General features: G+C 37.1%; 1 protein-coding gene across 1 annotated transcript in view; it reads left to right on the top strand.

Annotated features, from left to right (window-relative positions):
* The window catches only part of csmd2 (CUB and Sushi multiple domains 2), a 967,861-nt gene that overhangs the window by 912,358 nt on the left and 42,727 nt on the right, over window positions 1-12,776 (top strand). Inside the window, exons 57-58 of the mRNA XM_039739491.1 lie at window positions 4,878-5,066; window positions 5,410-5,583. Of these exons, the coding sequence (XP_039595425.1) occupies window positions 4,878-5,066; window positions 5,410-5,583 (363 nt within the window). The remainder of the gene's footprint in view (window positions 1-4,877; window positions 5,067-5,409; window positions 5,584-12,776) is intronic.

Consider the following 12,776-nt stretch of genomic DNA (forward strand, 5'->3'; position numbering starts at 1 on the left):
TTATTGGACATCCATCTACTAGACTAAAACAAGAGGATTATAATGGACAATGTATGATAAAATACCTGGTGAATGTTTGATGGGCTTCAAAGAACCCCATGAACCTTGCAACAGCAAATATCACTGAATCTAATCTATGATAAAAAATCATATTTCTAAACTACAATAGTGAACACTGGAAAACCATCTAAACATCCATGAGCAAACAATACTATGTTAGGCAGATCCAGCTAGTCCCGCTTACCAGTCAATTCAGAGGATGGAATGCCCAGTCAGAGTAAGAACTGTCATTCAAAGATAACAAGTGAGTGAATACACACCTATCATTCTATAAGTGGTAGAACACTGAGGCAAGGGCTTGCAATGTGCAAGCAGGCACCTAGGAGGGTAGTGGCAGGGATCTCCAATAGTGGGTATAATACTTTGTTGCACATGCAGAATGTTTGTTGGGTACTCAATACTGCTTGTTCCTGCAAGTACAGCCTTATTCTGATTTATTTTATGCACTGTAAACAAAGGCCTACATTGTAAGATAGAGTTATTAGTCCAGAAAAGGGAGATTCTCATTATATTTCACGGGCATGTATTCCCATGCCAGAGATCCCAGAGATTTTTCTTTCAGAAGAGAATATTCAGTAGTAGATGTCCCTAAGGACTGGCATTAGGTGCCAGTGGCTATAATTTAACAAGGACCTAAAATGTCTAGGGATAGTCAGCCTTAACATTAAGGGAGACACAGAAAGAATTTGCCTGAGTTATATATAAACATGGGAGCTTCATTCTATCCCATTAGACAGAAGTAACAATACAATTGCACAAGAACAATGTTTGGAGGTACAGCACACTGAATATCAGGTGCTAAGGTTAGGTGTTTAAAGATATGAGGGGAACATAATAAGATTAAAGAAATAGGTTTTGATAGTTAAAGTGGTACAACCTAAAGTGCTGGTTACTTTAACATGTCCAAGATATACCTATAGGTAGTAGAGCTATATGTTTACATTTTGGGTGACTCAAGGAGAGATTTTAAAAGACCGTGGTCTGTAAGTAACAGGTAACTTCAACTTGATGCAGAAGCAGTAGTTCGCCAGTGGAGAAAATGTGACTACAAGACAATGACAGCATAAGTCTAAAGGAGACTTGTATAAAGAGAAATCACTGTCTAATTAGTTATTAAGTGTTCACTGCAACTGTGTTGTCATGCCAGATGTGAGCACTCAAAGCAGCTCAGATGGATTATTGTATAGATGCTCCCTACTTACCCTTTAAACTTCCAGCCATCCTCTTCCAATACCTACTGACAATATGAGAGAAAGCAACTGCTAGATGTTATTAGCCCAGGTGATGCACATGGATTTTCAAGAAAGAAACTAGAACAAACGGACTGTTTCTAAATAAACTTTGGATTGCTATCTAGAACTAGAGGGCTTAATCAGTATCATACGCAAACAGGAATTGCCAGGAGTCATTAATACAGTAAGTATGCAAAAAAGATAATTAAGAGGGCAAGCTCAGTTATGTGACACATTCTGAACAAAAATAAGTGAAGGTGAATCCGTACAGTATTCGTATGGTTCAAAATCAAAGGTGATGAGAAAAAAAATTATTCTTCTTCCTCCTTCTCCCAGGACAAAAATCAAGAGGACAGAGTAAAGTTAAAAAGTTAAAAAAGGGCACACACAAAATTTACAAGAAAATCAGTGAAGAAATCAAATAATGCTGTATATACAAGAGTACTCGATAAGTATTGCTCTATTAAAATTGCTCAGCTACCTTCTCTCTCTCCTATGCCCGAAGGTCAAAAGACGACCCCTGCTGGGTGCTTCTCAGTTTTATATGTCGAGCCGATCAATCTATCCAATCATTAACACCAGCCCGACACCAAAGCTTCTCTATATTTAAGGTGTCTCATTCACGTGTGCACAAGCTGCCGGCACACACACACACACAAGCTTGCACTGCCAACTTCAGGCAGCTTCCTGAAGTTTCTTCCATCCTTTTAGTCTTTCTCTGGGACTTTTTAATTATACAGCCACCTTGCATGCCCTTCTGCTGTAACTCTTGCGGCTACACTGATATCCTTCTCCGTTATGGCACAAAATAACGCCGGAATGTCAGCGTGCCAGCACTCACGTATTAACGTGAATATCAGCCCTCCCCACCTATGTCAAAACTGCCAACAACGTTTACACCTACAGGTAGGTGTTCTCTTTTTATAATTAATCTATACCACAAATCGAACCACTCTAGTTAGTTATAAACATACAGTTTTTCTCAATGTCCAGTGATACAGCCTATCACAGTGTGTCTATATACTGTACAGTATTTATTTATCAATGTATGTATTCATTTGAAGTGCTTCTGTATAAAGCCAGATTTCCACTTGGGACACTATCTATCTATCTATCTATCTATCTATCTATCTATCTATCTATCTATCTATCTATCTATCTATCTATCTATCTATCTATCTATCTATCTATCTATCTATCTATCTATCTATCTATCTATCTAATACTTCATCTGGTGTCAAAACAACCCACATGTCTTGACAGTGCAAATACATAATCTCTGACAAAGGTCTAATGGTGCTTTGCTGGAATTTATAAGCAAGTCTTCATGGCTGTAATATTGTGGATATTCCTTTGCTTTTCACTCTGACCCTAAACCTTAGGTTCGTTTCTATGTGGGAATATATACTTCAAGCTATAGTAGTATATAGAAGCTTCACTTCTCTATGTTAGTGGACTGTCAGTTATAGTGTGCCCAATAGGCAGTTGGAACTTCAGCAACTAAAGTATACCTTTTTCCTTAGTGCTGTTTTATCCAAAACTACATTAGGTAGAGACTATTTCTCCTGACCTAGAATTAATAATGAGCTCATAATATCTGGGTGAGAAACCACAGACAAATTAGCAATGACGGTAAACCATTCTTGTTTTCAATATAATCTTAAGTGTGACACCATAAGCAGACACACAGGCAGAAGTACTACATAAAGCATAAAACCTGGACTCTTGTAGCTGCAGTAATTTTAAGATGATCTTTATTCTCTAGTACATTTCTTAGTTACAGTCTCTCCAGAGACACACCCAGTAAATAAGTAATATATAAATACACAATTTGAACAATCAAACATTTTGGCAAACAAAAAAAATGAACAATTGTTAAACCTTAACCAGATCAAACAAGGATGCTTAAATTAAGCACAATCATCAAACTTTAACCAAATTAAGCTCTAGCAATGTCAGTTCAGTACTTTAGCCTAACCAAGGATACAAATTCCAGGTAATCCCTCATGTGAGCACACATTCATTCATTTCCAAATTATGAAAACTTCCAAAATGTTCACGTGCATATTGCTTCAGTGTTAATAACACTTAAACTACCTACCAAAATTCTAAAATCGCAACATGAATCACTCAAGAAAAAAACTACAAAAAAAATAAAATATGTTCAAAAAAAGATGTAAGATAAAAACACAAACATAAAAATGAAACTTGTATTTTTGGTTTTCAAAATATTAAAGTCCTATGGACAAAAAAAAAATCTAAGGCAGAAAATATATAAAATCACTAACAAGAACAGAGGGGTTTTTCCAATTCATAATATGTACTGGAAGGCTTGTATTATAAATGAAATACATGGCAGAACAATAGCTCATGCTACCAAAGTTTGATCTTTCTTTCTTTCTTTCTGAAGTTTATTTAATTACATAAAACAGTTGAAAACCAGTGGATCCTCACACCTTTTCCTTTTTGAAAGTATACATGCAATCTTAATGGCCTTTAAAAGCTTTCCAGTTTTTGAAGACAATTTGCACCAAGTGATCACTTTTCTGATGCTCTTGTCATTTCCTTCAATTCCAGCAAATTCCATTCTTTTCATACCTCTAAGTTACTTCTTTCTTTCTTTCTTTCTTTCTTTCTTTCTTTCTTTCTTTCTTTCTGGGGTTTATTTAATTACATAAAACAGTTGAAAACCAGTTCTCGTTTACAATGATGATGTGACCAAAAGCCATAAGAAATTAAAAATGTATATACACTGGTGAGATATTAAAGGTAGTATTAATAATAAATAACATAAAATCATATGCTAAGAAGCAAACTGGTCTGTTATTAATTTGAATGAACTAGGTGTCATTTAAACAAAAAGCTTAAGATTAACCTTTTCATTTTTGCCCGCATTTCTTCATGGTCTTTCTCCTGGTACATACTGTGTATGTTTACTCCCAGATCCCAAATGTATTTGTATGTTAGTTTAATTAGCATCTCTTCACTTACTGGTCGTGTGCCAATGCGTGTATGTCTGACAATGGATTGGCATCCCATCCAAGGTCAATTCCTGCCTTTTACATGGTGCTACATGAATACATTCAGTTTTCCTGTAGCACTACTTTGGGCTAGGCAGTTTAGGAAACTGTTATAAACTGATGTACTGTTTATAGTATTGTGAACCAAATCCTTTAAAGTAAAACATGATGATGAAATCCTATAAGGATGTCTTAAAATATAAATTTGCTACTACTGACGTGACACACACATGTGTTATCACCTTCAAGAAAGCTAAAACACCGAATGTACTTTCACATTTCACCATCTGTGGCAAATATGAAATATGAAAATTTCATATTCATTGTGTATTTGTTTTTTGTTCTGCACACAAATACTTTAAGGTCCCCTAAAGGAGGAGCAGGTTTACAAGAAGAAAAAGTGCAATGTAAAAATATCCTAACATGCCAAATATATATTTAATATTATTTGGTTGCATTTTAAAGCTGGAAAAAAAAATGTACTTCCTACACTGTGGTTCTCTTTATATTCACGGTGTCTCTCACTGAAACTTTCATTAAATATGACATTTTTTTGTATCCACAGTTGTAAACTGCACAGATCCAGGTCATGTTGACAACGGAGTGCGCCAGGTTCAGTCCATTGGGCCTCATCGATACAGCTTTGGTACAACAGTTTCATATCAGTGCAATCCTGGTTTCTACCTACTGGGCACTCACATTCTAACCTGCCAGGGAGATGGAACTTGGGACCATTCACTGCCCCAATGTCTTTGTGAGTGCAATGTCTTCTCATCCTGATATTATGAACATGCAAAAAAGTTGAACTGTAATCAAAATTATTTAAGAATTCACATTATGTGCAGTAAAGGAAAAAGAAAAAAAAACTGTTTTTGAAATGCAGGATCAACTGTGGAATGCAGGTGGCTGTATCTTAAATATGTGAATATTTAAATTGTTTGTTGTTTGGCAGCTTAAGAATCATGTCACTCAAGGCAACCTTGAAGTCACTAATAAAAAAAAAGTGCATCACTGATTGTAATTAAAGACCTCATTATGGCACCTATGATAATGAGATGGATGCACCCAGATTCTGAATGCCTGTTTACTGTTTTCAGTGGTCTCATGCGGTCACCCAAGTGTGCCTCCCAATGGACAGATCTCTGGAGACAGATTCACAGTGGGATCAGTGGTGAGGTACAGCTGCCTGAATCGCAGGTCTCTGATTGGAAATTCAACCAGGATGTGCCAATTGGATGGGCACTGGAGCGGATCATTGCCACATTGCTCTGGTAAGAAATGACAGCTTTACAAAAACTGCAGGGGAAAAAATGTATTCACATAGCTTTGCTGTTGTATAAAATGCAAAACTCCACATTTGCATTTATGTAAGATAAGCAAGACCAAGAAAATAACAGCTAATTTTTAATTTTTTTTTTATTCTGGGTATGAATAACCTGTTAGAAAAGAACACTGTAAATGTACTGTATAATTATCTTTAATGCTAAAGATGCAAATAATTTAATGCTTTCATTCTAACAATGAACAGTAATATTAGCATTTGCGCAGTATATTTTTGTTCTCAAAGATATTTAGGAATTGTTACTACCAGTCTTTGAGTTTTTTTCTACTTCACATTCCAGCCCTGTGCTTTAAACAAATGGCACATTTATATTTTTCCCATGTGCATTGAAATATGTTCTCATTGTTCACTTAAAATGTACCAATAATTCATAGTAAAAGTGTCTACAAAATGTTATGGAGCATAAAGTGCAAAATCCTTGTTAGTCAAGTTATTTAAGGATTTAGTCAAAGCAAGAAAATTAATTAATACTACTGCCATTCAGAAGCAGATGTAATTAATATACTCGTACTTGGCTGGCTGTATTTTCATTTAATAATTCTACATTTCATAAGATATCTTTTGCCTCATTACATGCATCCAAAAGAAAATACAGTATTTAAAGAGCAACATATTTTTTCCCCCACATAAGACAATAACATTTATAAACACATATGACTGCTTTGAATGGGGTGGCACCCACGTAGATTGATACTTTATTCATCCCCACAAGAAAATTCAGGTGTGCAGTAGCTCAAAAACATCAGTAAAATCGTTACAAATTATTTTTTAAAAAGTTAGGAAAACAAAACATAAATACATAGTAAAAAGTACAAACGGTCAGTTGTTACAGTGTCGGAATGTAGAGTGATGACAAGGTCATAAATCACTTGTGTTGAACTCTTTTCCTTGATTAGTGCTAATTTGAGCTTGTTGAACAGTTTAGAGTTCTACAGGGATAGATAGATAGATAGATAGATAGATAGATAGATAGATAGATAGATAGATAGATAGATAGATAGATAGATAGATAGATAGATAGATAGATAGATAGATAGATAGATAGATAGATAGATAGATAGATAGATGACACTGTTCAGTGGAGTTAGTGGATTCTTCATGATTGACAGGAGTTTGCTTAGTGCCCGTCGCTCTGCCACAGATGTTAAACTGTCCAACTTTATTCCTACAATAGAGCCTGCCTTCTTAACAAATTTGTCCAGGCGTGAGGCATCCTTCTTCTTTATGCTGCCTCCCCAGCACACCACCGCGTAGAAGAGGGCACTCGCCACGACCGTATGGTAGAACATCTGCAGCATCTTATTGCAGATGTTGAAGGATGCCAACCTTCTAAGAAAGTATAGTCGGCTCTGACCTTTCTTACACAGAGCATCAGTATTGGCAGTCCAGTCCAATTTGTCATCCAGCTGCACTCCCAGGTATTTATAGGTCTGTACCCTCTGTACACAGTCTCCTCTGATGATCACGGGGTCCATGAGGGGCCTGGGCCTCCTAAAATCAACCACCAGTTCCTTGGTCTTGCTGGAATTCAGATGTAAGTGGTTTGAGTCACACCATTTAACAAAGTTTTTGATTAGCTTCCTATACTCCTCCTCCTGCCCACTCCTGATGCAGCCCACAATAGCAGTGTCATCAGTGAACTTTTGCACATGGCAGGACATGTATATAGGCTGAACAGGACTGGAGAAAGTACAGTCCCCTGCGGCGCTCCTGTGTTGCTGACAACAATGTCAGACCTGCAGTTCCCAAGACACACATATTGAAGTCTGTCTGTAAGATAGTCCACAATCCATGCCGCCAAGTATGAATCTACTCTCATCTCAGTCAGCTTGTCCCTATGGAGCAGAGGTTGGATGGTGTTGAAGGCGCTAGAGGGTACAGAATCTGTAAAATATTTAAATGTGTTTTGCATGATGCAAAGCCTCTTTAAATGGTGTATTATTAATAATAATAATAAATAGAAGAATAATTTGCCTGTTATAGAAGTTGTAGCTTTTAATATCCCCAACAGCACCTTTCTAAGAAACTTTAGGTGAGTGTAATATGGGGACGTTAATTAATTCATGATGGAGAAGCCATACTGAGATCTGTATTGAATCTGTTATTACCTAGGTCACCAAGCACCCTGTCATATGTTGTATAATAACAATTGAGATACAGGACCAGGGACAGTAGAAAAAAACGTTGTAAATGAGGAGCACACCATTTGAGATGAAGGAGGTGATGAGATGCTACTATGGAGCATGTACAGTTGAACACAAATAGATCAAGTACATGTGTAAGTGGTGACTTGGAACATACCAAGACTCAAATATCACTAAACAGAAACCTGCTGACCAAAAAAGAGACATTGAGAGGAATCTTTTTATCAACACAGATATACTGGAAAAAAATCTGTAGAGCTATACAGGAACTGTCAATGATGAACCATTAGCTCATCCAGAAAAAGTTGTCTGAGTCAGAGAAGCCTGTGAAAGAATTGTGTGGACTCTCAACCAGAATTAAATGAGAAGTTGATATGGAAAATGTGAAAGACAGTTGCCTAAGACTCCCACCACCAAGGAATGTGTTTTAAAAAGACATTTCATTGACTCTGAAGGAAATGAGCATTTGTCTAAACATAGTGTATGCAGGATGTTTTGTAGAAAAAAGCCCAACATCAACAGAGCAAAGAAGTGGTCTTCAGAGAAAAGCTTCATTACATGGCCACAGATAGAAAGAAGAGGAAAGGAACCATCCATGTGGAAAAGAAGACTGAAGAGGAAAATCAGCTATTGGCAGACTGATATTGAACACTTTAAACATCTTGCAGTTTGCCAGAACAAAAACAATGCTGATATAATAAAACCCACCTGGAGAGCAAGACTGTTGTTGAAGTAGCAGAAGAACTGAAGCAGTAAGTTACAGCAGCTGTCATAAAGATTGAGAGATGCAAAGCCAGAAACAAGTAGTTTAGGCGTAATTGTTAATGCAAGAGCAACCAATAGCAATTCTATCAAGAGCTCAAAAAAGGCTAGTATGATCATAATAGAATGGCAGACCAAAATGAGAATGTGAAATTCATGAATGACATCAGGAATCTTCCAGATATGACAAGAAGAGTGCAACATGCATAGAAGAGAGTATGCAGAGACTGAACATATGATGCCAAGCTAGCTGCAACAACTGAAGAGGTCAAGAAATAACTCAAGAAAATGAAAATTGGACAATGTTATGATACATTAGACTTTGATCCTTATTTCTGGGTTCAACATATTTTTTCTGTTTTTTAAATTGTATGGTGCTATAGTCTTGAATATTGAGAATTACAAATTTATCATTGCTTAGTTACTTTGTAGTTTTTTACTTAATCATGTTTTATTTGTCCATCCTTTGTTTGGAATATCTCCATGGTTACCATTTTAAAGCTCGATTGCCACTACAGAACGATCCATTGCTAGAAGAGTGGTTTCAGAGATTGCGCTTCTTGGCATACTTAATGCAACAATTTAAAAGCCAACTCTACATATTTACTGCCATCCACGATTGTGGATATTCTTAAATCAAATTCTCTTGTGTGCTGCTCTATAGTTCTTTTAATTGATAGTTTGAAATACTGCTTCTCCTGTATACAACACCCTTTATTTACAATTAGAACTTGAGGATCTTACAATTATTGGTGATTGATCTTGCATGTTTTATGAATTAAATTGCCATCTATTGGTCCTATTATTTTGCACTTGTGGCCTGTCGTCTTTTCTGTCTATGGCAGAACAGATAGTGTCTGGCAAAGATAAGGTGCATGGATACTGGATTAAATGTTTTACCTACTTACACCCATGATTGTCCCATCAAAGGAAACTCCTACTACCACTTGGCAGAGTTGAGGCAAAACAAGAAGAAGAGGGTCACACCAAGCAGCTCTAGGCCAGCATGACAGCAATCATTCCTTGGACAATATGGGGCTATCTACAAGCAAAGTGTATAATTACTGAGAAACAAAAAAGCAACCCTAGGAAGTCTAAGGACACAAAAGATCTGATTGTGATCAACAAGATGAGTCTAAGATATTGAAAATCGAGGATATCTAACCTTAGAATGGCCTAAATGACTGCAATAAAAAATCTAATTTATGGCCTTACTGCTGGATCATGAGATGTCTCCAGATGCTTGGGGTTAGCAAAAACATCAGAACATTCCAGAGATCAACAATGAGCAAGTGGAACTCCCTGCTAACTGTGAATGGACAAGTCCTCTCCCATGTTTAAATCAGGTGAAGAATTTTCCCTGTTGATTCACTGTCACTGTTGTGGTGCATATTAACCTTCCCCTGACAACCATCTTCAGGTAATCAAAGCTCAGATATCTTAATTCAACTGCCAAGATTCCACACCTCCTTCATATCTGTGACCTCAAACTATATAGCATGTCATCAGCTGAGCTTGAGCTACTAATAAACACTGTGACAATATTAATTGGACACATCACCGTAGAATTATGGGTATAAAAACTGGGCATCCTCCAGTTCCATAGTGAGTGTGTCACGTAGGCAACAGATGTCTGAGAGCTGATTTTGGAGGATAGCTACAAATTCCTGGGCCTCCTTCAGGCTGATCACATCCATTGAATATATTAGGACAGCCTACATGTATCTTAGAGACAATGAGGTTAAAAGTGGACAAAAATCGATACTTGGATATGACAGAGGAATGACAACTTCAAGAGAGAGGCCTGATACTAGCCATTCAGGACCAGGAACTACACAACAATCCAATCAAGACAAGAATCAATACAACTGAAGAAGAATGCAAGTGCAAGCTCTGCCATGAGAAGGAAGGAGACACCTAGTCAGCACCTGCAGCAAGGTTGCGTGACAGACTACAAAGAGAGGCACAACAAAGAGACAAAAACACCACCTTCAAAATCTGTTTAAGAAATATAAATTTCCAGCTGTTGCCAAGTGCTGGGAATGTGAAGTCGTGAAGGTGTTGCAGAAGAATCACACCAAGATATTCACCAGAACACATACAGAAAAAAGTCTGAGACACAATATCCTAGATATTAACCTGGAGGAAAACACACAGGTGTGGTTGATGGACCTTGCAATCCCTGTAGACAGCCAAATTGAAAACGAAAGTAATAGAAAAGATTTCCAAGTATAAAGTACCTGAGTGGAGCAATTATGGGAAAAGGCATTCCCAGTGCTAATAATAATATATGGAGAGCGGAGCGCAATTCACGGAGACCTTGTGAAACACTTAAGGACACTGGAGCTGGACAATATAACATCATGCCTCTACTAGGCACAGTACATCCCCAGTGAAAATACCTCTGAGTTTCCCATGTCCAGGGTTAGGACAGAGACAATCAGGGAATTACTATTATTATTATTTATAAAACCCTGTTCCTTTTCTAAATGTGCTTATGGGTGTGGGTTGCACCAATGGTGATAGCTTCCAAAAGACCGCTGTCTACGATGGACTCAAAATGTTGGTGTAACCCTTGTTATACTCTAAGCCTCATGCTTTCATGAGATTAAATACAGAATAAAGTATAAAAACCTGATTATTATAAACAACAAAGAAGTGCCATTGTGGCGGAGTGGTTAGCATCGTTTCCTCACAGTACCAAAGACACGAGTTCAAATTCTAGCCTAGACACTGTCTGTGTGGAGTTTGCACATTTTGGTTAACCATTTGAAAATTCCCACTTCCATTGCAATAGACACAGACAAGATATTCCTTTGGAAAGAATCCACCTGCAGTCACTTATGTAAAGCAGACACACAATTATCTCCAAGATCAGTCTTCACTAAATCTCAGGCAAAGCTTTTGCCAGTTACACACAGACAGTTGCCAGGTCCTTTATTTTAAACAGTTTAAATTTTTATAATAAAATGCCTGACAGTTTAATGTCCTCAAATTGACAAAGTAACTCTATTACCATAGGTTTTCCATTTCAACAGTTGTAACAGTCAACTAATGTGGCAAGTCTTTTATGCTGAATGAAAATACTGCTCCAAAGCAATGCTGTCTAGTAGTTTAAGGCCTGCATGAAAGATCTGAAAAATCAACTAAACTATCATATTTTATGTAGGTTGAATAATGTGCTGTTATGCAGTGTGAAAGTGAGCGATTAAAAACGAATCAAATTTGACAGGTGGCTAAGTGGCATCCTTTAAAATTGCATTTTGCCAAGGGACTGAGCATTAGTCAGCTTCTCCTTTGCTGACAATAACACCTATCATGCCTTTGGGTCACAACCTAGCTCTTCTGGGAGAATGCTTCTAGAAGAATAATTTAGATAATGTGATGTGACGAAATGCTAACCAAGTAAAAATGTTTTAGTAACTGAACAAATAATTTTAAATAAAGAGAATTGTAATTAAAATTGGTTATAAGAAAAGAATTATAATGCCAGTGCTACAACTCTATGTACTATAGCCTCAGAATTAAAAATGTAGACCTCAGTTACATGAATGACACAAAGAAGCCTGATAGATACAGTAGATAGCATCTTAAATAATTGTATATAAAGAATGAAAGAGAAATCCATTCATTTCGTCACTGACCTCAGTTTTTCACATTTCAGTGTTTTCAGGACATCATAATCTATCCCTGGAACTTCTGACAGAAGCCTACAACCATGATGAGAAGCTAATGCATTACAAGACACACTCACTCCTCACTCACACACACATACTCTATCAGTCATTCCAGGCTAATTAGCATGCTGCATGTTGGTTAGATATTCAGTTAAGAATTTCTCTATACTCAACATATGTCACAATACCATCACTACTGCTACCACTACTATTAATCTGTGGAGCAACTCTTTAGGATAATGGAGGAAATTAAAACAACACAAGGGAACACAATGTGAATATGAAAACCCTCTTTGGAAAATTAACAAACCAGCAATTATACTTGGGTCTCTACTGAACATAATATTTGGCAAACTTAGGGCCAGGTAGTAGGGAATCAGAGCCTATTACAGCAGCAGTGACTGCATGGACTAGACCAGACCATCTCAAGGCCCACTCTCACATATACATCCACACTCACACTGAGAGAATTTGGTGTTGCCAGTTAACCAAACATGCATATCTTTGGAGCTGATTACCAACATGCCAAAAGGAATACC

The sequence above is a fragment of the Polypterus senegalus genome, chromosome 17 (assembly GCF_016835505.1).
Source record: "Polypterus senegalus isolate Bchr_013 chromosome 17, ASM1683550v1, whole genome shotgun sequence".
NCBI classification, from domain to species: Eukaryota; Metazoa; Chordata; class Cladistia; order Polypteriformes; family Polypteridae; genus Polypterus; species Polypterus senegalus.